This window comes from Aquila chrysaetos, chromosome 9, assembly GCF_900496995.4.
Source record: "Aquila chrysaetos chrysaetos chromosome 9, bAquChr1.4, whole genome shotgun sequence".
Classification (NCBI taxonomy): domain Eukaryota; kingdom Metazoa; phylum Chordata; class Aves; order Accipitriformes; family Accipitridae; genus Aquila; species Aquila chrysaetos.
Window position 1 is genome coordinate 24,165,237 of NC_044012.1, and position 23,133 is coordinate 24,188,369.

Here is a 23,133-nt window from a genome sequence, read left to right on the forward strand (position 1 = left end):
GACCATGCCCATGTGCGAGAGCAGGGCGCCCGCCACCAGCCAGGGGTCCTGGGACCCCAGAACCGCTCAGGGCCCCGACTCCTTCTTCCGCTTCTGGAAGCGGCGGAATTTGTCCTGGATGGCAAGCGCGGCTTTCTCCGTCTCAGGTGCGCTCAGGTCGATGTCGATCTCTTCCTCCTCTCCCTTCTTGGGGTCACCGGCTTTGGCTGAGGGGGGCGACAGGACAGGGGCTGCCCTCGTTACAGCCTGGCACCCCCAGGCTCACCCCAGCACTCAGTGAGCACCCTGAGCCCTCCCCCCCACCAGCAGCAGGGTACACCCAGGGGAGCATCCCCCCACCCCCCCAAGGGAAGGACAGAGCAAGTCCCCAAATCTATCCAGGTGTCACCTCCCCCCACCATGGTGGGGACACAGATCCTGGAGGCTCTGGGGACAGGAGCAGCCAGCAGGGTCCCAGGCACCAGTGCAGAGCAGGAGCCCCAGGATGGCATAGGACAGAGGTGACACCAGTGATGGGGCACCCCGCTGGATGCACCCCACCGGTACCGGGGGTCCTCACCTTCCTCCTGCCCGTCGGGGGCCTCTGCCGCGGAGAGGGACTCATGGGGGCTGCGCTGAAGAAAGAAAAGGGGTGCCCGGGGGTGACACGGGGCCCCCGGCAGCAAACCCGCATCGGGGAGGGGGGGGACGGGCTCCGCTTTGTCGGGGACCCCCCGCAGCCACCGGGGTCTTTCCCGCGTCCAGCACTCTCCCCCCCCCAGCCTCGCCGTTCCCTTGGCTGATTCTCTCCTGGCCCGTTGCTAAAAATAAACGGAAAAAGGAAAACCCCCTTGCTGTGTGCTGCCCGGCACCGGGCCCTCACCTCGCTCATGGCCGTGCCGCTGCCGCCGCCGCTCCCGGTGTGGGGCGCCCCCCGCTCCGCCACCGGCTTTATAGGGGGGCTGCTGAGTGACGGCAGCGGGCAGCCAATGGGGCGCGGGGGCGGGGCCGGGTGGGGACCTGCCCCCCCGCATGTCTTACCCTTCCACCCCCGCCCCGAGCCTCGACGCCCCGCGGAGCTGGAACCGGGGGGTCTGGGGAGGCCGTGGTCACCCCCCGAGCTGCCATGGTCCTGGGGCACCACAAGGTGGGGGTGACACCCCCAGGGGGACAGACGCTGCCCGAGGGTCCTGGGAGGGGGGCACTGCTGGCACCTCCCCATGGAGGCTGGTGACAGGGACCTTCGTCCGGGGTCACCGATGGCAGAACAGCCACTGCCGTGGTCCCCATCCCTTCTGGGCTCTGTTGCCCCAAATGCCTCCCTCAGCACCCATGTGTGTTCCCCTGCCTGCCTGTCCCCTGCCTGTCCCCTCTGTGCCTGCCTGTCCCCTTGCCTGTCCCCCCCATGTCTGCCTGTCCCCCACGTCTGCCTGTCCCTGCCTGTCCCCTCTGTGCCTGCCTGTCCCCCGTGCCTGCCTGTTCCCCCACACCTGCCCATCTCCTGCCTGTCCCCCATGTCTGCCATGCCTGTACCTGCCTGTCCCTGCTTGTCCCTCCCGTGCTGCCTGTTCCTCCTCTGGCCCCGTGCTGCCTGTCCCCGCCTGCCGCAGCCTCGCTCAAGTTCAAGGTTCAAACTCCACAGGGCTCCTGCCAGGAGACGGCAGGGACAGGCAGGGGCTGGGCAGCCCCTCGCTGCGTGGTGGCGAGCACCGGGCACCAGCCGCACCAGTGGGTGCTGGATCCCAGGTACCAGCACCAATGGGCACCGGCCGCCTTCGGGGGCATCACATGGGTGGTTCGGTGGGAGGTCGCGGTGGCAGGTGGGTGCATGAGGGTCGTGCGCCGTGGGGTGTGCGGGACACTGTGGCTTCAAGGGGATGGGGTGCAGGAGCCAGTGTCGGGTGTGTGCCGGGTGTTGCTCAAGTGGGAGCCGTGGTGTGTGTACACACACACGCACACCCTGCCACCCGCCCCATCCTGCAGGCTCTGTCCTCGCTGTGGTCCCCCCGGTCTGGGTGCTGCCACCTGTGTCCCCGGCCATGTCCGTGCCAAGCCCCTCGGATATGGAGAGCAGCCCCTGCCTGCTGCCGGGGCCCTGGGGCTCCGGGGAGGAGGATGTGGAGCCTGGGGAGGACAAGGTCTGCGCCGTGTGCGGGGACCGTGCCACCGGCTACCACTTCCACGTCATGACCTGTGAGGGCTGCAAGGGCTTCTTCAGGTGGGGGCTGCCATCGCGGGGGGACCCATGGCTGCTCTGCGGCACTGGATGGGAGCCAGGGGATGGGGTAGGATGGGACAGAGTGGGGTGAAATGGGATGGGACGGAGGAGGGGGACAAGACAGGATGGGGCAGGACAGGATGGACTGAAATGGGACACAATGGGATGGGATGGGACAGGGTGGGGTGGGACAAGATGGGATTAAATGGGACAGGATGGGGTGGGGTGGTACAAGGGGACAGGGCAGAATGGGTCAAACAGGATGGGACAAGACATAGCGGGGTGGGATGGAACAAGATGGTCCCATGGACAGGGACTGGGTAGGACAAGACAGGACAGCCACTCAGGCCACCTTGCTTCTCTAGAGCACAGCGGTGACAGGGTCCTGGGGGCTGGAAGTGGACCCCACCCTGGGAGATCCTGTCCCCCAGCCCCTGCTGCCCCTCTGCCCCTCCCAGGGGGACACGGTGACAGTCCCCATGGCCTCACAGCAGGGCCCCGTGCCTGTGTCCCCCCAGGCGCTCCATCAACAAGGGCGTCCGCTTCACCTGCCCCTTCACCCGGAGCTGCCCCGTCACCAAGGCCAAGCGTCGGCAGTGCCAGGCTTGCCGCCTCCAGAAGTGCCTGGATGTGGGCATGCGGAAGGACAGTGAGCACAGCGGCATGGGGACAGCGGGGAGGACACATGGGGAGAGGGAATGGGGTGACACAGGGGAGACCTGGGGGGAAGAGAGGGACACGGAGCAGAGGGGAGAGGGAGGACCTGAGTGGGAGGACTTGGGGGAAAGGGGATGAGGGGGACCTGGCAGGGACAAGGGAAGACATGGGACAGAGAGGAGTGGCCTGGATGAGGTGGTAGGGAAGGACACCAGGGCAGAAGGGATGGGGCAGCCCAGGGGCAAGGGACAGTGGCATAAAGATGACAGCAGGGGGGGTGTGGGAGAGAGGGGACAAGTGGGACCCCCCTGGGGTGAGGGGACCACAAGGGCAGTGGTGCCTCTGAGCACCCGGGGGGCCACGGGGGGGCCTGTGCCACCAGTGACCCGGTCCCCGGGCCGGGGGTGACGGTGGCGGCGGGGCGGCAGTGATCATGTCGGAGGAAGCGCTGAGGCAGCGGCGGGCACTGCGGGGGCAGCGGCGGCTGGCACGGGAGCAGCCGGGGGGGCTGACGGCGGAGCAGCAGGAGCTCATCGGCATCCTCATCGCGGCCCACCAGCGCACCTTCGACTCCAGCTTCTCCCAGTTCAGGCACTACCGGGTGAGTGGGGCCCCTGGGACCCGACTGTCCCCACGGGTGCCCCAGCCCGGTGCTAAGGCCCTGACTGCCGCCGCTGCAGCCCGCCGTACGCCTCTATGTTCCCAGCCCACGGCCGCAGAGCCCACCGCAGCCGGGCATCCCTGCCGCGTGGACACCATCCCAGCAGCCGGACTGCCTGGACGAGGACGTGCTGCCCGATGTCTTCTCCATGCTGCCCCACTTTGCCGACCTCAGCACCTTCATGATCCAGCAGGTCATCAACTTCGCCAAGGAGATCCCAGCTTTCAGGTCTGCGGGGAGGCACTTGCGGGAGACCCCTGCTGCTGCCCCGGCCCTGATGCCTCCCCTCACCCCCCCCCCGCCCCGGCAGGAGTTTGCCCATCGATGACCAGATCTCACTGCTGAAAGGGGCCACGCTGGAGATCTGCCAGATCCAGTTCAACACAGTCTTCAACACAGAGACCAATGCCTGGGAGTGTGGGCAGCACTGCTACACTATCCAGGACGGAGCCCTGGGTGAGGGGGGGGGGGGGGGGAATGGTAGCACCGGGAAGCAGGGGACAGCCACGTCCCCATCCTGGCTCACCCGTCACCGCCACACTCCCCCCAGCTGGTTTCCAGCAGATCTACCTGGAGCCACTGCTCAAGTTCCACATCAGCCTGAAGAAGCTGCAGCTGCACGAAGCTGAGTACGTCCTGCTCCAGGCCATGCTGCTCTTCTCACCAGGTAGGGACCGTGGGGACCGCGGCGGCAAGGCATCCCCTTGGCCCCGCTGATGGCCGCCTGTCCACCCTGCACCCCCAGACCATGCCAGCATCACCCAGCGGGACTTCATCGACCAGTTCCAGGAGAAGGTGGCCCTGACGCTCAAGAGCTACATTGACCACTGGCACCCCATGCCCGAGGGCAGGTATGTGCCAGGGGGGTTGGCACGACTGCGGTCCCCTCCGCCATGGGGACAGCAATGGGATCTGAGCCAGGTGTCCCGTTCCCCCCCTCAACCAGGTTTCTCTATGCAAAGCTGCTGCTGCTCTTGACAGAGCTGCAGACACTGAAGGTGGAGAACACGCGGCAGATCCTCCACATCCAGGACCTGTCCTCCATGACACCGCTGCTCTCTGAAATCATCAGCTAGAGCCCATGGTGGCGGTGCCCACACCATCACCCAGCCCCCGGCCGAGCACCGGGGCTCACCAGCTACCAGTGCACTTTACAGGGCAGAGTAAAGCTCCTTTATTTTTCCAGGCTCCGTGGGTACGTGCACAGAGGCACCGCCAGCACCTCCAGCCCCCACTGCAGCCCAGAGCCACCCCCTGCGCCACCAGAGGGAAACTGAGGCAGAGCAGGGGTGGGAGCAGAGGGAAGTGCGGCGCTGGGGCGAGGAGGGCGGCGCGGGCAAACACCGGGGCCGACAGAGGCCCCCAGCCCCAAGCGGCAGCTGCTTCTCAGCCCAAAGATGCTAACAGCCGCCACGCGCTGTCACAGTGTCTCCCAGCCATGAGGGACCAGGTCCCCCCTCCGCAGGCTCCCCTGCCACCACGGCATGAGAGCGGGGCCCAGCCAGCGCCCCCGTGACATGGCACGGCGGCTCCCTGAGCAGGACGGTGGCACGTGCCGCCCGCCTCCACGGCCCCTCAGCCCACGATGACACTGAAGCCGCAGTGGAAACGGTTCTTCCAGTGGTTGAGGAAGGCGCCCAGAGCGAGGGTGACAGGCAGGGGGGGCAGCTTCTTCTCCAGCACCCCCCCAACGCTCCAGTTACTGTCCAGGAGCCCTGTGGGGGGAACAGGGTGAGCGCCCAGCCAGTGCCGCGGCTGCCAGGTGCCAGCGTGGCTCCTCGCTCACCTCTGAAGACCATGTTGGCTTGTGGCAGGTTAAGCTGGTAGCCAAAGGCAAAGGTGGTGTCCTGCAGCCGTGTGTTGGCCTCCAGCTCCACCCCGACCTGCACCTGGGGGGCGGAAAACGTGAGGCCCTGGGGGGGGGACAGGGACACACAGGTGACAGGGACACACAGGGGACGCTCACCTGCTCGTTGGCTCGGTGGTAGTAGCTGGCATGGGCACCGCCGTACCCCACGTTCAGCGTTGCCACCCACTTCAGAGCTGGAAGAGAAGAAGCAAAGCGGAGGGCGAGGGGAGCCGGGGCATCCCCCCAGGGCCAGCACAGCGGGTGGGACCCCCAGGGCCATGCCCACAGCCCTCTCGAGTGTGGGGCACCCGCGTACCCGTGTATTTGCCCGCCAGCGTGAGGATGGCTCCCTCCTCCCCTGGCCGCCGGTGATAAACCATCTCCCCGCCCAGGACCAGGCGGGAAGTGACGCTCTGGAGGAAATGGGCCACCAGGATCACTGCGGGGACAGCACGGCCCTCAGCGCTCGGCCCCCCGGGCCCGGCAGCTGGGGGAGGGTACGCCCTGCTCACCGGACTCGCCGAGGAGGTCGGGGTTGCCCAGCGTGAGGGTGGCGGTGCAGTCATCCCCCCGGTACTCGCCATCGAACTGCCACGTCACGAACTTGGCCTGGTGTGTCTGCAAGGGGACGGGCACAGTGGCGGGTCCTGCCACCGTCCCCGCCACCAGCTGGGGGTGACGGAGATGCCCCGGCATCCCCCCCCCGACCCTGGGGTCATCTCCTGCCTGGCCCCACCTGGAAGACGGCTTTGGTGCGGATGCGCTCAGCCACGAGGTGCAGCACTTGGGCGTTGAGGCTGCCGCTGTTGTCCATGTCCCCAACCAGCGTGGGAAAGGCCTAGGGACAGACCGGGGGGGGTCAGCTGGGGGGACAGGGACACCCCCATCCCCTGGCTTCAGCCACAGGGTAGGACCCCCTCGCCCCCCAGGCAACCCCCACCCATCCTGGTGCCATTTCAGAGCCTTTCGGCCACCCCAGGGCCACCCACTGTCCCAGGGCCACCCCGGGGCGCAGGGTCTCACCTCGGTGGGGCCGAGCTGCCGGTCCCCCACGAAGGTGGCGTTGAAGTGGTAGCTGGAGGGGCCGAGGGTGCTCATGTGGACCGTGTGCGTCACCTGCGGGGACGACGCCTCAGCGGGGGACAGGGGGACAGCCCGGGGGTGGCAGCGCCCGCCCCCCTGCAACACGGTGTTGCCCCCCCCGCGGGTGCCTGCGTGTCTCCCTGACCTGGAAGTGGCTGCTCAGGGTCTTGGTGACGATCAGCTTCACCCCCTCCATCTGCTGCGGGAAAACCTCTGGGGGAGAGCAGGGACTGAGCGGGGCCGACGCTGCCGCCGCCCCACCCCCCCGGCCAGACCGCCGGTGCCACCCCTCCTCTCCCACAGCCACCCTTCCGCAGCCCACCCCGGTGCCCCTCCGCTACCAGCCCGTCCCCCGGCGCCGCCGGGACCCCCCCCCATTGCTGCTGGGGCCACCCGGGGGCCCGGCCCCGGTGTCCTCTCGGCCCCCGTACCCCCCGCCCGGCCCGGCCCCTCCCGGCCCCACCTTTGCACTGCCGGTGCAGCTCATCGAAGCTGCCGGGGCTCCCGAGCGGCTCCCCCCGGCGCGGAGCCCGGGGCGCGGCGGGGCCCAGCACGTTGCCCATGGCCCGGCCCTACGGCCGCCCGCCCCCCCCCGTCCCCGCCGGTCGCCGCCATCGCGGGCGCGGGCACCGGAAGCGGCTTCGCCAGGTCCGCACCCGCCCGAGGCCGCCGCCGCCATGGCGGGCGCGGGCAGAGCTCGCCGCCCATTGGCCGAGCCGGCGGGGCGGGGCCGCGGCGGACAGTGCTCCCCGGCCCCCCGGGGCGCCGTTCCGGGGCTGCCGCGTTCCGCCCCCGCCGCGCTCAGCCGGGGCCGCCCCGCGCCCGCCGCCCCACCCCGCCGTTTGTGTCCACGCGTGTCCCGTGTGCCCCCCGTCTCCTCCCTGGCCCCGCCCCCCCATCCGTTTCCCCCGTCGTGTCCCATGTCCCCTCCCTGCGACCCTGGACCCTCCTGGCTGTGTCCCAATTCCCCCCACCCTGTGCCCCCCACGTCCCCTCCCTGTGTCCCCCCCTCCGTCCTGTCTTCCTCCCCATCTCCCCTGCCCTGTGTCCCCTTCACACCTCCCCTGCTTGCCCCGTATACCCAGTATATACCACACCCCTCTCCTTGCCCTGTGTCCCTGGACCTTCCCCATGTCCCCCGGTCCCCGTCCCCTGTCCCTGCTGCCGTCACCAGCAGCTTTCCTGGAAAGGGCTGGCACGAGCAGGGGCTCGGGACGGGAAGGGGCCCCAGTGGCCCCACTGGTGACCCAGGGGACGAAGAGTTTTTGTCCTCAGTGCCGGCCAGGTGCCCTTTGGCCCCGTGTTCCCAAAGAGCACCGGAGCTGGCCCCGGGCCTGGCCCTGCGGTGGGGTGTCCCCAGGGTCCCCCCCGATGGGTGCCCCCTCCAGGACCCCACGGGGACGGCCCCTGCCTGCCCCAGGCTGAGTCACACCGTCACGTTGGCAGCCGAGGGTCAGTGATAAGGCGGGCGATGACCTTTGCCCCGCAGGCGCCGGGGCCGGCCAGGCTGTGCAGCCCCACAGGGTACCCCCGCCAAGCCAGGACCCCGGGGTGGGGCGGCCGCTGAAACCCACGGGGCTGCGGCAGAGGGCCTAGTGGGTGCTGGAGTGGGGGTATGGGGCGGCTCTGGGGCTGGGGGGGGGAGCCCTGGGGCTGCCCTGGGGGTCCCGCTATGCTGCAGGGTTACAGCATGTTGTGGGGCTGTGACACGACACAGGGCCACACGTGCCACAGGGCTCCCACATGCCACAGGGCCACCACATGCCACAGGGCTGCTGCATGCCATAGGACCACCAGCCAAGTCCCCGCCGTGGCAGCCCCGGCCCCCAAGGGCCCCCACAGCCCCAGTCCCTGGGCCATTGTCACCCACTGCCTGCGTCCTGCCCAGGGCCATGGGGCGTTGGGGACACAGGGACAGGACCCCTGGGTGCGGGGCCACCCCTGGCGAGGACGAGGAGGGGCCGTCCCCCGCAGCGACCCTTACCCCCACCGTGTTTACCCAGGCTGTGGCGGGGGCCAGCACGGCCTCCCTGGCCCAGGGGCGGGAGCTGGCCCGGGGGATATAAGCAGCCCCCGAGGGGTCACCCACAGCCCCACACCCCCAGAGTCCTGCCCAGGTGAGCAGCAGCCAGCACCCAGCACCCAGGCAGGATGGGGCTGTGGGGCAGGGATGGGGCAGGATGGGGATGGAGGTGCCGCAGGGTAGGATGGGACAGGAGAAGGACTGGATTGGTGCCAGCGGAGCCATGGGGTCGTGATGGGGTGGGAGTGGGATGGCAGGGCTGGGGGGCAGGGCTGGGGCAGGAGGGGAACCGAGGTTCATGGGGTGGGATGGGGAACAATGGGGGTGCTGGGGCAGCAATGGGGCAGGGATGGGGGGGTGGGAAGGTGCCGAGGGGTGGGAGGGGACAGGAGGGGACAGCAGAGCCGTGGGGCGGGCTGGCCACCGCTGACCCGGCCCCGCAGGCCCCCAGACTCGCCGAGATGAAGGTGCTGGCGGCCGCCCTGCTGCTGCTCTGCGCCTGCCGCCTCCAGGCCGCCCTGGTGAGGCGCGAGGTCCTGGCCGAGGAGGCCACCCCTCCGGCCGAGGACGACTTCTTCACCCGCCACTTCCAGTCCTTCTCCGACTTCATGACCAAGGACCTGGCCCAGAAGCTGCAGGTGGAGGAGCTGCGCAACCAGGCCGAGTACAGGGGGAACAGGGGGGATGGGCGGGGGGGGGCTGCCCCTCGGCTGCCCCTCAGCTGCCCCCTCATCGGCTGCCTCTCCCCCAGGGCCTACCTGGACCGAGCCAACAAGCAGCTGACGCCGCTGGCCCAGGAGCTGCGGAGCAACGTCCTCGGCCTCTTCTCCTCCCTGCTGGAGCTGGGCAAGGGCGAGGGGCAGCCCTGAGCCCTGCCGTGGCAGCCCCCATGCCCCCCCCCCATAACAATAAAGCCCTGGAGCTGCTGCCGTGTCCCTGGTGCTGTGGGACCGAGGTGGGGGGGGACGACGAGGCGGTGGGGGACACTCTCCGGGGAGGGAGTACGCATGAGCACGGCTGAGACCCGACAAACTCAGTTCTGCCAGCACTAAAGATGGAGGCGCCGGGGCGGCGTCGCGCCCTGCCCGTGCCCCTAGTAAAGATGGCGGTGTCAGCCCCGCTACACCCCCACCCCCGCTGTCCCGTCACGCCCTTAAGCAAGATGGCGGCGCGGGGGGCCCAGCGCCTCCGAACGTCACTTCCGCTCCGGGCCAAAATGGGCCGCTTCCGGCGGCGGGGAGATGGCGGATGAGGCGGCGCGGCGGGCGGTGGCGGAGCTGCCGCTGCTGCGGACGGCGGCGGGGCCGCGGGACCGGGAGAGCTGGGCGTCGCGGCTGAAGGAGGAGTACCGCGCCCTCATCCAGGTGCGCTGGGGCTGGCCCCGCCGGTTCGGGTGTCCCCGTCCCCGTCCCCCCCGGTTCCCGGGCTCGCGGCGGCCCCGCTCACCCCCGCTCCTCCCGTCCCCCACCCCCAGTACGTGGAGAACAACAAACGCGCCGACAACGACTGGTTCCGCCTGGAGTCCAACGCCGAGGGCACCCGGTGGGTGAGCGGGGCCGGACTGGGCTTCCCCCGCCCCGGGGCCGCTCCCGGTGTCCGGGGGCGGGGGAGGGGGGAGCCGGGACTGAGGCGGGGCGGGGGCCGGGCCCCCCCGGTGTGTTGCAGGTGGTTCGGGAAGTGCTGGTACGTCCACGAGCTGCTCAAGTACGAGTTCGCCATCGAGTTTGACGTGAGCGGGGAGGGGGTCGGGGGGGGCGGGCGCGGGGCTGGGGGGGCCCGCGGGGCCGCTGACCCCCGTCCGTGTCATGTCCCCTCCCCGCCCCAGATCCCGGTGACCTACCCCTCCACCGCCCCCGAGATCGCCATCCCCGAGCTGGATGGGAAGACGGCCAAGATGTACAGGTGGGAGGGTGGGTGGGGTGGTCCCGCGCGGGGGTGGTCCTGGGCTGGGGGGGGGGGCCCTAGGGGGGCTGACGGCTCCCTCCTCCCCGCAGGGGGGGCAAGATCTGCCTCAGCGACCACTTCAAGCCCCTCTGGGCCAGGAACGTCCCCAAATTTGGCTTGGCCCATCTGATGGCGCTGGGGGTGAGTTGGAGATGTCACAGGGGGAGGGGGGTGGTGACACCGCGGGGGGGGTGGGGGGGCATGTGACACCGGGGGGGTGTCACCCTTGGGGGGGGGGTGTCCCTGGGGGGCTGCTCACCCTCTGTCCCCACAGCTGGGCCCCTGGCTGGCTGTGGAGATCCCCGACCTCATCGCCAAAGGCATCATCCAGCACAAGGAGAAGTGAGGGGTGGCGGGGGGGGGTGGGGGTGTGCAGCCCCCCGGGAGGTGCTGCCCCCCCCCCACCTCCCCCCAGCTGCTTCCCCCTGCCCCCCTGCCGCTTCACTGCTTCTCCCCAATAAAATCTTCGGCCCCGGCCTTGCGCCCACCTGCTGCTCTGGGGGGTCCTGCTGGGGGGATGCCCCTCGGCCCGCCTCCCCCAGCCTTCGGGGGTTCGGCCGCCCTACATTAACACTTTATCGGAGGACGCTGCCGCTTTAAGAAGACTGGGTGCGGCGGCTCCTTTAAGAGCGGGCGGGGGGGGGGGCAGGACGCCGCTCGGTCTCCATAGCGACGCGGAGGCGTGTGGTGGGGGGCGTGGCGCGGCTTCAGCGCAGGCGCAGTGCGGCGCTTGAGGCTGCCGGGGGCGGGGCGTCGGACGGGAGGAACAAAGATGGCGGCGGGTGCTGCGGGAGTTGTTGCCATGGCGGCCCGCGGGAGGTGCGGCGGAGGGCGGCGGGCGGCAGCCCCGCGGGGGTGGGGGCCACCGGCGGGGCGCGGGAGGGGGGCGGCAGGAGGGGAAGGGGCTCTGCGGGGAGGGGCGGGCAGTGAGGCCGGGGGGGGCATCGGTGTGTCCGTCGTCCCCCCCCCCCTCCCCATGGTGTTCCCCGGTACCGGGCAGGGGGTGGAACACGGGTGGGCCCCGGGGGGGGGGGAGCGCGGAATGGTGGCCGTAGGGTGGGGGACGGTGCCCAGGGAGAGGGGGGTGGCCAGAGCAGGGGACAGTGGCGGGGTGTCCAGGGCAGGGGCCAGCGCCTGGGTGGGCCATGCGGCGGGGGACAGGGCCGGGCAGGGCGGGGGGTCCCCGGAGCACGGGACGGGCAGGGAGGGGAACGGAGGCCTTTGCCGTCGGCACGGCCGACCCCGCGAGGCCCTTCGCTCCGGCCGGCAAGCTGAGGGCTTGGGGCTCTCGCCGTGCCAACAGCCCCCGTGGCTGCACCGCGGCCATCGTCCCCCGCCGGTGCTGCACCCGCAGCGGGAACGCCGTCCCTCCCTCCCTCCCTGCCTGCTGGATCCGAGCTGGCGAGGGCCCACCGGGATCGAGCCCTCCCCCCAGAGCCGCTCCAGCCGCTCTCTGGGGACAGCCATCACCGCCGAGCCCCTTCCCGGGGTGCGTTGAGTGCTGGCAGCCTCCGCGTGGGGCCTGCACACCCCTGGTGCTGGGTGCCCCCATGGAGCAGGAACCGGGAGATGGCTACCTCACCTCGCCTCGTTGCCTGGGCACTCTGAGCAGTGTTTCTGCAGAGCCGGGAGCGGGCGGGTGGGAGGAACCTGTCCGGGTGATGCCAAGCACCTGTGATTCACCTGCTGTCTCGGGGAGCGCGGCACAGTGCTCACCTCCCGCCGGTGCCGTGGCAGCTGGGTGAAGGGGGCTGTGGGGTCTCGCCAGGGCCACGCTGTCTCCTGGTACCATCTGGTGACCCAGAGCATCTCTCCTTGTGCCACAGGGCCCCTGCCAACGGGACTCTCCGGCCAGCCACTCGCTGCGGAGGGCTGTGAGTGGTGCTGGTGGGAGGAGGCACGGAAAGAGAGGTGGGTGCACACCCTGGTGCCCCTGCACACCGTCCCAGCACCGCCGGCATCAGCCCGGTCCCTCTCCCCACAGGGCTCCCCTCTCGACCGTCCCCACGATGCCCCAAGCCTCGGAGCACCGCGTTGGCCGGGCCAGGGACCACACCGTTGTCACCTCCCAGCCCAAGGCTGCCGCCAAGCTGCCCAGCGGGCACCGGGCTCTGAGCCAGGAGCGCCATGCTGCCACCCTGGCCTCCGCCGCTGCCAACGGGCTCTCCCCAGCCCCCAAGCTTCGCCTCCTGCCGCCCCGGCCTGGCCCGCTGGACGACCGCGGCAAGAAGCTGGAGCTGGACCGGGGTCGGGCCTCGAAACGTGGGGAGGCTCTCCGTGGCTCGGCATGCCGTCGGGGGCCTGTGAAGGCAGACCACGCGGTGCGGGTGCCCGGCTCTCCGCAGGCGGGCGCCGTGCCGGGCAGCGCCTCTTTCTCCCTGCCTGCTGGGGCCTCACTGGCGGGGCGTGAAGCGGAGCGCCGGCGGAGCAACCTGGCCCGCTCCAAATCCATCAGCATTGGAGACCTGAGCCAGGGCAGCACTGGCGGCCGTGCTGAGGACGTGGCAGCGGTGCTGAGCCGGCTGGTGCTGAGGGACTGTGGCCACCAGCTGAGCGCCGGCTCGCTGGCGCTCAGGAGGAGCTCCTCTCTCCGAAGGGTCAACGTCTCCCCAGGGCTGGACGGGAAGCCCACCGCCCCGCTGCTCTCTGTCCGGCCCGAGGGCTGCCCGAGGACTCGTACTGCCCCCGACACCCCATATGCCCACAGCCCCAACATTCTGGTGCCCGGCAGCCCTGCCCTGGGCAGAGCCCCGGCAGCCGGCAGGACCGAGGAGAAGACAGCAGCTGTAAGAGCCTTGGGATTTGTCCCGCTGCTGGGACAGGCCCTGGCCCCCAAGTTGCACCCAGTCGTGGGGCAGCAGCTTCGTTCCCATCGGGGTTGGTGACACTACTGGGGTGGCACAGTGGTGCCGGTCTCACCTGTCCCTGCTGCGTTCCTCCTGGGGGACCCCTGCTGTGAAAGGGTCGAGTCCCCTCGGCTCCAGGGGTGCTGGGGGCTGGCCAGTACCGTGCCCGTTTCCGCATCCACCTTCTGCCCGCGGAGCAGCCAGGCCCTGTGCTCCGCTCGCCCTGGGACACGTGTGAGGATTAGGTGCCCTGAAATCCCAGGGCCGGGCCTGCGCCGGTGGGGGACGGGGACATGGCTTGGCCCCCGCGGCGCATCTGGCACCAGCGGCATGGGGCATGCCCCCGGCCCCACTGGGCCACCCTGCTCCCTGCACCGCTCTCCTGCACCTCACCGGCATGGCGCAAGGCAGGCGGGTGTGTTTGCCTCTGCTCCCTGTTCTCTGGGCACCCACCGTCTTTGAGGTGGCTCTCCCGCTAATTAATCCCCCCGAGATGAGCCTCCAGCAAGGCCCAGAATAGCCGGGGGAAATCGGATCAGCTAATGAGCTGTGGCTTAGAGAGGCAGAGGGGGCCCGGCAACGCTGGTGCCGCAGTCCCGTCCTGGCACCCAGGCGGTGCCAGAGCCATGCCAGGGCTGCAGGGAGCCACGCTGGTGGAGCTGCCACGCAAGCTGCACCGCACCCTGGTCACCAGGCGGGAGCTGCAGGGCCGTGGCACTGACATCTCCGAGTCGGTGGTCCACACGGCTGTCATGGGGCTGCTGCTCGTCAGCGGCGAGGTGAGGCCTCTGTGGCCGGGGGGCTGTCCATCTGTCTGTCCGTAGGAAGCCGAGGGGCGGCTGGAGGCGTTTGGGTAGGGATGGGTCTCACTCCTGTCCCTTTGTGTCCCCACAGACCCATCACACCCTGCTGCTGGGCTCAGGCCACGTCGGCCTCAGGAACCTGGGCAACACGGTAAGTGCCTGCGTCCCCTTGTCCCTGCGTCTCCCAAGCCCTCTTGTACCTATGTCCTGGGGTACGTAAGGGACCCAGGGTCCTCCTGGGCTTGCAGCGGCTCTAACAAAGCAGTTCCCTCCTGCCGTGGCCGGCACATCCCTGGAGATCCCCCAGCCCCTTGGGGGTCCCTGCAGTGCAGCAGGGTACAGTCAAGGGCACGAGGGACAGTGGGGGACACACCAAGGCTTGGTGGCTCCCCCCCTGCAGGGCGTCACCACATCCCCACCACTCTCTCGGCAGTGCTTCATGAACGCTGTGCTGCAGTGCCTGAGCAGCACCAAGCCGCTGCGGGACTACTGCCTGTGCCGGGACTTCCAGCAGGAGCAGCCCCCTGGCACCCGTGCCCCCCAGGAGCTCACCGAAGGTGGGACAGGAGCCCCCCGCAGCTAATCACTCCCCCCAGGTCTTATATAAATCCTGCTGGCACTGACACCCAGCACGTCCCCCGTCCCCACAGCCTTCGCCGATGTCATCGCTGCCCTCTGGCACCCCGACTCCTCCGAGGCCGTCAACCCTGGGCGCTTCAAGGCCATCTTTCAGAAATATGTCCCTTCCTTCACTGGATACAGGTGAGGCTTCGCCCCCCCCCCGCCCCAGGGGGCCCTTGGCAGCTCCCCAGCCTTCTGGGGGGCTGGGAGCAGCAGTGGGCGCAATGGGTCCATCCCTCCGCAGCCAGCAGGACGCGCAGGAGTTCCTCAAGTTCTTCATGGACCGGCTGCACGTGGAGATCAACCGCAAGGGCCGCAGGACCCCCAGCATCCTCTCAGATGCCCGGCGGACCCCTGCGCTGGAGGACCCTGAGACACTGAGGTGAGGGGGAGAGGGGTCCTGGGGAGGGGGGTGAGCCCCAGCCGCAGGGACGCAGCCCAACCCACTGCCTTTCCCCGCAGTGACGACGAACGCGCCAACCAGATGTGGAAGCGATACCTGGAGAGGGAGGACAGCAAGATCGTGGGTGAGTGCTGCCGGGGGAGGATAACTCCCCCCAGACACCTAAACCCCTCAGGGTGCCCCTCTCCACCTGGCTTCACACCCCTCCTCACCCCCAGACCTCTTCGTGGGACAGCTGAAGAGCTGCCTCAAGTGCCAGGCGTGCGGCTACCGCTCCACCACCTTTGAGGTCTTCTGTGATCTCTCCCTGCCCATCCCAAAGGTAGGGATGGGGTGGAGCCCCCCAGCCACCCCTATCCCCCCACAGCCACCTCTTGGCCCCTCACCTGACCCTCTACCCCTGCAGAAAAGCTTTGCTGGTGGGAAGGTCTCGCTCTACGACTGCTTCAGCCTCTTCACCAAGGAGGAGGAGCTGGACTCAGAGAATGCCCCGGTAAGAGGGTGGGGCTGGCAGCTCAGCACCCCCAGCTCAGCACCCCCAGCCCCCTCTCACCAAGGCTGTGCCACCGGCAGGTCTGTGACAAGTGCCGGCAGCGGACGCGGAGCACGAAGAAGCTGACCATCCAGCGCTTCCCCCGCATCCTGGTGCTCCGTATCCTTTGGGGACTGGAGGGTGGGGGACCAGGGAGAGGGCTGGGACCCCCAGAGCTGCTGGTGCTCGCGGAGCGGGTGGGAGGACATCCCCGGGAGCGGGGTGCCATCCCTCCGGCTGCTCGGGGTCACGTTTTCCTTGACACGGCCCAGACCTGAATCGGTTCTCCACTACCCGCTACTCCATCAAGAAGTGCTCCGTCTTCGTGGACTTCCCCCTGCAGCAGCTCAACCTGCGGGAGTTCGCCAGCGAGAAGGCGGGTGAGGCGCGTTGGGGGGGGAGGTGGTGCCGGGCAGTGCCGATCCCCTGGGGGAGTGCTGAGCTTGGTCTCCCGTCGCAGGCAGCCCTGTCTACAGCCTCTATGCCCTCTGCAACCACTCGGGCAGCGTCCACTACGGCCACTACACCGCCTTCTGCCGGGACCCGGCTGGCTGGCGTGTCTACAACGACTCCCGGTAGGTGCCCCCCCCCCCCCCCCCCGCCTCGCCCAGGCCCTGCGCCCCCCCCCCGCCCAGCCGGGTCGGGCGCGGGCTGAGGGTGCCGCCGCAGCGTCTCGCCCATCAGCGAGAACCAGGTGCCGTCCAGCGAGGGCTACGTCCTCTTCTACGAGCTGGAGGAGCCCCCCGGCAGGAGGCCCTGAGCTGCCCTGGCCCCCCCCAGCCCCTCGAGGCGGGGGGCTGCTGCCTTCCCGGGCCCAGGCTGCAGCCCCCCAGCCCCCTGTGGCGGGGTGTGGGCGGAGGGCTGGGGGCCGCAGCCCACGCTGCCCCGGGCGGGGCTTTTGTGAATAAATTTACTAAAAAAACCACCCAAAAGCCCAAGTCCGGAGGTGTGAAGGGTTGGGGCTGGGGGCTTTGCTTGGGGAGGGGGAGTGTGTGAGGGGCGGGGCTGGAGGCAGAGGGCGGGGTTATAGTCAGAGGGGCGGGGCAAGAGCGGAGGGGCAGGATTGTTGGGGGTTTAGAACCGGTGGGGTGGGTCGGCTTCAAGGGCGGGGTTTAATGCACGGGGGCGTGGCTAATGGCGGAGAGGCGGGGCTTGCCGTGGGGTCCGGGGTGGGCTTTGAGTGAGGGGCGTGGCTAGTGGCAGATGGGGCGGGGTCTGTTACAGGAAGGGAGGGCCTAGAGCTGATGGGCGGGTGAGCTGCGGGGGCGGGGCTCATTGCTGGAGGGGCGGGGTATCGAGCGCACGGGCGGGGCTTGTCGGGCAGGGCGGGGCGTAGGTCACCGCTAGCGGGGCGCCTTGCCGGCCGTTCCGCGCCGCCGCATGGCCCTGCCCGGCCGCCATAGCGGGCCGGCGACCCGTCCCCGCGCCTGTCCGTCAGGGAACAGGGTCGTGCCATTGGCACGCCGCGTCGTTAGCCCCGCCCTCTCTCTCTTATCACTCGTGGAGAAGGGGCGGGGCCTGCTCGGCCCGGGCGCCGGGAGAGGTGCGGGCGGGAGGGGCCGCGTCCGGGTCCGGGAGTGCCGGCGTCCCGGCGCTCAGCACGGCCCCGCGCCCCCGCTGACCGCCCGGCCCAGATCCCTCATGCCGCCGACCGTGGCCGTCGTGGGGGGCGGCATCAGCGGCCTGGCCGCCTGCTACTACCTGGCCCGCGGCCCCCGCCCGCCCAAGGTGAGCCCGGGCCCGGGCCCGAGCCCGCGGGGGCCGGGCTGTCCCCCGGGGGTGGGGCCGGCATCCCCAGCCGCGGTGTCCCCGGGGCGGCCGCGGTGTCCCCAGGGTGACCGCGGTGTCTCCAGGTGCTGCTGCTGGAGGCCAGCGCCCGCCTGGGGGGGTGGCTGCAGAGCACCCGCACCGCCGACGGGGCCGTGTTCGAGCACGGGCCCAGGGGCATCCGCCCCGCCGGGGTGGTGGGCACCGACACCCTCCACATGGTAGGGGGGGCCTGGGGCTTGGTCCGGGGTGCGGGGGCTTGGGGCGGGGGTCTCTTGGGCAGGGTGCTGGGGTCAGGGGTCCCTGGGTGGATGCTGGCGTCTGGAGGGCCCCTCTGTCGGTCCAGCTCCAGGGTGCTGGAGTTTGGGGGGGGTGTCCCTGGGTGGGTGCTCGGGTCTGGGGGAGGGTCCCTGGGTGGGTGTTTTAGGTCCCTGGGGGCACGAGGGCTCAGGGGTCCCAGGGTGCAGTGGTCCGGGGGGACCCTGGTGCAGGGTGCAAGGGTGCCAGAGGGTCTCTGGGTGGGTGCCAGGGTCTTGCGGTGTCCCTGGGTTGGTCCAGGGTGCTGGGGGTCTGGAGGGGGTCCCTGTGTGGGTGCTGAGGCCTGGGGGTCCTTGCATGGGTGCCAGGGTCCAGTTGAGGCTGCCCCAGGGCAGATCCTGTGGCCTCTGCCGTGCCCGTCCCCCGCCCCGTCCTGCCCATGTCTCCGCAGGTCTCCGAGCTCGGCCTGGAGGGTGACGTCCTGCCTGTCCCTGGGGACCACCCAGCTTCCAGGAATCGCTTCCTCTACACTGGCGGGGCCCTGCACAAGCTGCCCTCGAGCCTGGGGTAGGTGCCTGCCCCAGTGCCACGCCAGTGCCACCCGTGGGCCACCCTGCCCTGAGCCCTCGGTGTCCCCAGGGGCCTGCTGCGGCCGGTGCCCCCATTCTCGCGGGCGCTGCTGTGGAGCGGGGTGCGGGACCTGCTGGCGCCGGCCGGGACACAGCCTGATGAGAGTGTGCACGCCTTCGTGCATCGCCGCTTTGGCCAGGAGGTGGGCGTCTGCGCAGGGCGATAGCGCCAGGGACTTATCAGGGCCCAGCAGGGGCCAGGCGGGGACCGGCCTCACCCTGCCATGTCCCTGCAGGTGGCCGACATCGCCGTGGACAGCCTGTGCCGGGGTGTGTTCGCCGGGGACTGCCGAGTGCTGAGTATCCGCTCCTGTTTTCCCGCACTTTTCGAGGCCGAGCGGCGCCGGCGATCCGTCCTGCTGGGGCTGGCGCTGGGCTCCGGTGAGTGCCAGGCCGGGGGGACACGATGGGGGAACACCCCAATGCCATCACTATGGCATGAGGCAACACCGGCGTTGTCACCTGCAGGAAAGGAGCGTGGGGCCGAGTCAGGGCTGAGCCAGCGGGCGCGGGCTGAGCGCTGGAGCCAGTGGTCGCTGCGGGGCGGGATGGAGAGCCTGGCCCAGGCGCTGGTGGCCTTCCTGCACCCGCGCGGTGTCGAGCTGCGCTGCCACGCGCCCCTGCGCCGCCTGCACCGCCACCCCGATGGCCGCTGGAAGGTAGGGCCCTGGTGGTGGGGGTGCCAGGACACCTGGGCTCTCTTCCCATTGCCCCCTTCCACCGCTCTCCTTCCCCCCAGCTCACGCTGGCAGACGGCACTGTGATGGCCGACCATGTGGTCAGCGCCCTCCCGGCTGCAGGTAGGGGTTGGGGTGCCCAGATGCCGGGGTTCCTGCGGGGCAGGGGAGGGGAGGACAGCATTATCCCCCCCGCCATGATGTCCCCTCTCCTCCCAGCCCTGGCTGAGGTGCTGCCTGCCGAGACAGAGCCACTGGCGCAGGAGCTGCGGCACATCCCAGCTGTGTCAGTGGCTGTGGTGAACCTGCAGTATGAGGGCGTCGTATTGCCCGTTACGGTGAGAGCGGTGCCCACAGGTGTCCCCTGGTGCCCAAGGGTGTCCCCAGTACCCATGGGTGACCCCATCCCACTCCTGCCCAGGGCTTCGGGCACTTGGTGCCCTCCTCCGAGGATGCCTCCCTCCTGGGCATTGTCTACGACTCGGTGGCCTTCCCCCAGCACGATGGCACAGGGGCCGCCTCGGTGCGGTTGACGGTGAGCAGCCGGGGATGGAGTGGGGGGGACAGGGATGATCTGGGTGGGGCTAACAGTGCCGCCAGTGCTGTATAGGTGATGCTGGGAGGCGCCTGGTTCGGGCAGAGCTTTGGGGACCCGGTGGCGGTGGCACCGGCACTGCTGCTGCAGCGGGCACAGGTGGCCGTGCGGGAGCAGCTGGGCCTGGAGCCTGCCCCGACCCGCTCTATCGTCAAGGTGCACCAGGTGGGTGATGGCACTGCGGGGCAGCGGGGCCTAGGGGGGTCCTGGGTGGTCCCACAGGGCTCACCAGCTGCTCCCCCCTGTCCCCCAGGCCTGCATCCCCCAGTACACGCTGGGCCACTGGCAGCGCACAGGTAAGAGGGGGCCGGGGCCTGGGGGTCCCCCGGCCCCCGCAGAGGCGCCCACTGCCCACCCCCATCCCCGCAGAGCGCATCAACCGCTTCCTGGCAGAGCAGCGGCTGCCCCTCAGCCTCATCGGGGCCTCCTACGCCGGCGTCTCCGTCAACGACTGCATCGCCAGTGCCAAAGCAGCTGTCGGGCAGCTGCTGGGGCAGCTGCGCTGAGCCCCAGTGTCCCTGCGTCCCCTCCTGGCACACAGCAACTCCATGGCAGTAGGACAAAGTGTTTTTTTAATTGAAAAACCCTTATAAAGGTCCAGGGAGCAGCTCATAAATAGAATAAATAACCGCGCACCGGTAGCGCAGCCTGCCACCATCTTCAGGCACCCATAGCCAGCAGGGAGACTGAGTCAGGCGAGCCCCTGGGGCCCCAGCTCACCCTGACCCCGGCTTTCCCTGCACCCTTTTCCAGGGGTGACCCCTAGTACCAGGCACCGGCCCCACGGCCAGCAGCTCTCCGGGCAGTTGCCCCCACGGCTCACTGCTCCCCCCAGTCTCTCCAGCAAAGCCACAGCACAACCAGCCCAGCAGCAGCTCCCCAACCCCGCACATGACGGGGGTCCCTTCCCAGCGCCAGGTTGTGGCGAACAGAGTCCATCTGGGGGCCACGGTGGCCAGCAGCTAGCGGGTGCCTTGAGGCAGGCTCTGGTTGTCCCCACGGGCAGGCAGCATCCCCTCCTCATGTGTCACAGCCACACCAGTGCTCCTTCCCAGGTGGGCATCGCCCTCCCCGGCAGCCTCAGGGCTGTGCTGGGTGATCCCCGGTGCTGGTGGGGAGCTGGCGCTGCCCTGGGTGCCGTTACCTTCCAGCAGCTGCTGCGCGGTGGCTGTGGGCAGCTGGGAGGACAAGGACAGGCCCTGGTCCCCCCAACCCGCAGCATCCTGGGGCAGCTTGCGCAGCATCTCCTCCCGGAAGAGGCTGGTGCTGCTGCGGTACCTCTGCCCCTCGTGGCCCGGCACTGGCCCCCTGCGGCCCCGGCCGGCGCGGGGGTCCGTCCCGATGTCCACTGTGAGGTTGGTGTAGAGGGGGTGGAGGTGCTTGGCCAGCAGCGTGTAGGTGAGGGAGTTCATCCCATCCTGCGTCCACATCCGCTGTGTGCGGATCAGCAGGTCAAACCTGGAAGGGACAAGGGAAGGGGAGCATCACTGCTGAGCCCCCCCCCCGCCCCCCCCCCCCCCCCCCCGCACCCCCTGCCAGCCCCCTGACCTGTGGGGGTTCTCTTCGTTGCCTTTGTCACTCTTGTGCTTCACCATCTTGTAGTGGCCGATGGAGATGGGTGGGCGGGCGATCTTCATGCCAGCCAGGCGCACCCTGCGGACGAGCCACTGTGTCACCCAAAGGTGCCAGGGCGTGGGGACGCTGCCTATGTCCCCCCCCAGTGCAGTGGCAATGGCCCCCGTGTGCTCTTCCTGCGCAGCGACGGTGTCCCAGGGCCTGGCGACCAGCCAGTGCCTCCCAGCAGGTCACAAACACGGGGGACGGTGAGACCAGCAGGTCCTCGCGGCATCCTACCTGGTGGCGATGTCATCGTCCTCACCGCCCCAGCCCCAGTACTCGTTGGGGAAGCCGTTGATCTTCATGTACTGGTCAGGGGTGAGAGCCGAGACCCCCCCAAAGTACTGGGGGTATGGCAGGCTGCAAGAGGGGGGGCAGACACTGAGCCAGGGCCAGGGCCGGTCCCCTCGCTCCCAGCTCACCCCCAGCCACGGTCACCCACCTATATCCGAATTTATTCATGGCGATGGAGACATGTTTGGGGTTCCAGGGGTCGCAGGTGTAGAGGTTGTGGTCATTCTCAGGGATGAGATCGACATCATGGAGGAAGAGGCAGTCCCACTCCTCATCCTTCAGAGCCTCCTTCACCCCCACGTTCAGCAGCTTGGCCCGGTTGAAGGTGGAGTTGCCCGCCTGCGGGGAGAGGGGGCTGGCAGCAGCGGCCCTTGGCACAAGCCCAGCAAAGCCCCCGGTGAAGCCGCTGGCGCCCGCCGGACTCACCTGGTGCACGACATAGATGCCGTACTGGAGCTGCTGACGCTGCAGGAAGGGGTGCAGGTAGTAGAGGAGGTGGCCCAGGTGGGTCTCGCGGTTGCGGTGGGGGATGATGATGGCGGTGCGGGACCGGGACTCACAAGTGGAGGGTTGGTACCGGCCGCCCTCCCGCACCGCCGGGTTCTTCGCCTGGATCTGCTCCAGCGTGCGCACCCGGCTGAAGCTCACCGTCAGCGGGCCGACTGCGTGGGGGAGGCAGGGGGCTGGCGTGGGTTGGCGGGGACAGCACCCACGAGGGGGAGCACAGATCCCCAGGGCCGCTCCCCCCTGCCCCAAACCTCGGGAGCCTCCCTAGACAGGCCCTGCCTGCCCGGCTGGTCAGTCTGGGCTGGCAGCTGCAGGGCCGGTTCTTCCCCCAGGGCGGGGGGGGACACGGTTCTTTCCCCTGGGGGGAGTTCTTTCCCCGGGGCGGTTCTTTCCGCGGGGCGGTTCTTTCCCCTGGGGGGGGGCCGGTTCTTTCCCCCGGGGCCGGGTGGCCGGTCCCTGCCCCGACAGCTCCCGGGATCCCCCCACTCCACGGCCGCTTTCGCGGCTCCACCGCCGGCAGGGCCGGGCATAACCCTCCCCTCCCCCGCGGCCGGGCGGGGCTGCGGGCGGCGGCCCCGCACTCACCGAGGAAAGGCGATCGCTCGGGGCAGAAGGGCAGGGGCTGCGCGGGGTCGGGGCGGGCGGGCTGGCGGGGCAGGAGCCGGCTGAGGTTGGCGTAGACGTCGTGGGTGCGGGAGTAGTCGAAGACGGGCCCGGCGGCGCGGCCGAAGAGGGAGGTGAGGTTGCGGAACCCCCCCAGGGAGAAGTAGGCGACGAAGGCGAACTGGCAGCCGACCAGCAGGGCCAGCGTGCAGGGCCGCTCCAGCAGCCGCCGCAGCATGGCGGGGCCCGGCCCGGACCACCGGGGGCCCGGATCACCGGGGGCGGCTGGGGGCGTCGAGGGGGCCGGGCCGCATCGCAGGGCGCTGCGGGGAAGGGGAAGGGTCAGGCCCGCGGCGGGGCGAGCTCCAGACGCCCCGGACCCTGCCCCGGTACCTGCGGGCGGCGGGAACGCCTCAGTGCCCCCCGGCCGCCGCCGCCATCTTGGAACGGGGAAAGAGAGAGCGAGCGCGCGGGGTGGGCCGTGGTGACGGGAGGGGGCGGAGCCTCCCTGACGTGGCAGGTGTTAAAGGGGCCGTTCGGGAGCACATCCCGTGTCCCCCCCCCCCG

At 70.0% G+C, this 23,133-nt stretch overlaps 7 protein-coding genes across 17 annotated transcripts; 5 read left to right on the forward strand and 2 right to left on the reverse strand.

Annotated features, from left to right (window-relative positions):
• Nucleotides 1-1,085: 1,085 nt before the first annotated feature.
• On the forward strand, nt 1,086-4,702 carry NR1I3 (nuclear receptor subfamily 1 group I member 3). Of its 3 annotated transcripts, none has more exons than XM_030026568.2 (10): nt 1,086-1,126; nt 1,634-1,725; nt 1,963-2,172; nt 2,716-2,846; nt 3,283-3,455; nt 3,535-3,743; nt 3,826-3,971; nt 4,066-4,182; nt 4,261-4,366; nt 4,478-4,577. In XM_030026568.2, the coding sequence occupies exons 1-10, from the start codon at nt 1,106-1,108 to the stop codon at nt 4,491-4,493; spliced, it is 1,221 nt and encodes a 406-aa protein (XP_029882428.1). In that variant the 5' UTR covers nt 1,086-1,105; the 3' UTR covers nt 4,494-4,577. The 3 variants fall into 3 exon arrangements, with proteins under 3 accessions (XP_029882428.1, XP_029882427.1, XP_029882429.1); XM_030026567.2 differs by having other exon boundaries at nt 1,091-1,126; nt 4,462-4,702; XM_030026569.2 differs by lacking the exon at nt 1,086-1,126 and having other exon boundaries at nt 1,644-1,725; nt 1,963-2,197; nt 4,462-4,702.
• TOMM40L (translocase of outer mitochondrial membrane 40 like) lies at nt 4,666-7,190 on the reverse strand. 2 transcript variants are annotated; one of them, XM_030026571.2, is made up of 9 exons: nt 6,911-7,188; nt 6,593-6,660; nt 6,388-6,480; nt 6,101-6,202; nt 5,877-5,982; nt 5,681-5,803; nt 5,482-5,558; nt 5,302-5,404; nt 4,666-5,230 (listed from the first exon to the last, which is right to left on the reverse strand). In XM_030026571.2, the coding sequence occupies exons 1-9, from the start codon at nt 7,008-7,010 to the stop codon at nt 5,091-5,093; spliced, it is 912 nt and encodes a 303-aa protein (XP_029882431.1). In that variant the 5' UTR covers nt 7,011-7,188; the 3' UTR covers nt 4,666-5,090. The 2 variants fall into 2 exon arrangements, with proteins under 2 accessions (XP_029882431.1, XP_029882432.1); XM_030026572.2 differs by lacking the exon at nt 5,681-5,803 and having other exon boundaries at nt 6,911-7,190.
• Nucleotides 7,191-8,457: 1,267 nt separating this feature from the next.
• Nucleotides 8,458-9,396, forward strand: LOC115346331 (apolipoprotein A-II-like). Its single transcript, XM_030026254.1, has 3 exons — nt 8,458-8,564; nt 8,914-9,134; nt 9,222-9,396. The coding sequence occupies exons 2-3, from the start codon at nt 8,932-8,934 to the stop codon at nt 9,337-9,339; spliced, it is 321 nt and encodes a 106-aa protein (XP_029882114.1). The 5' UTR covers nt 8,458-8,564; nt 8,914-8,931; the 3' UTR covers nt 9,340-9,396.
• Nucleotides 9,397-9,672: 276 nt separating this feature from the next.
• Nucleotides 9,673-11,029, forward strand: UFC1 (ubiquitin-fold modifier conjugating enzyme 1). Of its 2 annotated transcripts, XM_030026253.2 has the most exons (6): nt 9,675-9,834; nt 9,945-10,012; nt 10,136-10,199; nt 10,296-10,372; nt 10,465-10,555; nt 10,689-10,891. In XM_030026253.2, exons 1-6 carry the CDS (start codon nt 9,712-9,714, stop codon nt 10,758-10,760), a joined length of 495 nt encoding a protein of 164 aa, XP_029882113.1. In that variant the 5' UTR covers nt 9,675-9,711; the 3' UTR covers nt 10,761-10,891. The 2 variants fall into 2 exon arrangements, with proteins under 2 accessions (XP_040982198.1, XP_029882113.1); XM_041126264.1 differs by lacking the exon at nt 10,296-10,372 and having other exon boundaries at nt 9,673-9,834; nt 10,689-11,029.
• A 114-nt stretch (nt 11,030-11,143) lies between these two features.
• Nucleotides 11,144-16,544, forward strand: USP21 (ubiquitin specific peptidase 21). 2 transcript variants are annotated; one of them, XM_030026251.2, is made up of 14 exons: nt 11,151-11,233; nt 12,241-12,325; nt 12,399-13,200; nt 14,155-14,214; nt 14,497-14,620; nt 14,714-14,825; nt 14,929-15,066; nt 15,147-15,211; nt 15,306-15,409; nt 15,494-15,580; nt 15,661-15,739; nt 15,892-15,999; nt 16,080-16,194; nt 16,289-16,544. In XM_030026251.2, exons 3-14 carry the CDS (start codon nt 12,424-12,426, stop codon nt 16,377-16,379), a joined length of 1,860 nt encoding a protein of 619 aa, XP_029882111.1. In that variant the 5' UTR covers nt 11,151-11,233; nt 12,241-12,325; nt 12,399-12,423; the 3' UTR covers nt 16,380-16,544. The 2 variants fall into 2 exon arrangements, with proteins under 2 accessions (XP_029882110.1, XP_029882111.1); XM_030026250.2 differs by lacking the exon at nt 12,241-12,325 and having other exon boundaries at nt 11,144-11,233.
• A 575-nt stretch (nt 16,545-17,119) lies between these two features.
• PPOX (protoporphyrinogen oxidase) lies at nt 17,120-20,142 on the forward strand. 5 transcript variants are annotated; one of them, XM_041125890.1, is made up of 12 exons: nt 17,122-17,347; nt 17,473-17,607; nt 18,096-18,211; nt 18,284-18,416; nt 18,510-18,654; nt 18,742-18,932; nt 19,013-19,073; nt 19,170-19,288; nt 19,372-19,485; nt 19,551-19,710; nt 19,799-19,841; nt 19,915-20,142. In XM_041125890.1, the coding sequence occupies exons 1-12, from the start codon at nt 17,261-17,263 to the stop codon at nt 20,123-20,125; spliced, it is 1,515 nt and encodes a 504-aa protein (XP_040981824.1). In that variant the 5' UTR covers nt 17,122-17,260; the 3' UTR covers nt 20,126-20,142. The 5 variants fall into 5 exon arrangements, with proteins under 5 accessions (XP_040981826.1, XP_040981825.1, XP_040981824.1 ...); XM_030024668.2 differs by having other exon boundaries at nt 17,123-17,347; nt 19,561-19,710; XM_041125893.1 differs by having other exon boundaries at nt 17,270-17,347; nt 17,453-17,607.
• On the reverse strand, nt 20,101-23,063 carry B4GALT3 (beta-1,4-galactosyltransferase 3). Of its 2 annotated transcripts, XM_030024673.2 has the most exons (7): nt 22,960-23,063; nt 22,549-22,889; nt 21,883-22,118; nt 21,605-21,795; nt 21,400-21,522; nt 21,094-21,198; nt 20,101-21,003 (listed from the first exon to the last, which is right to left on the reverse strand). In XM_030024673.2, the coding sequence occupies exons 2-7, from the start codon at nt 22,802-22,804 to the stop codon at nt 20,508-20,510; spliced, it is 1,407 nt and encodes a 468-aa protein (XP_029880533.1). In that variant the 5' UTR covers nt 22,805-22,889; nt 22,960-23,063; the 3' UTR covers nt 20,101-20,507. The 2 variants fall into 2 exon arrangements, with proteins under 2 accessions (XP_029880533.1, XP_029880531.1); XM_030024671.2 differs by lacking the exon at nt 22,960-23,063 and having other exon boundaries at nt 22,549-22,923.
• Nucleotides 23,064-23,133: the final 70 nt, after the last annotated feature.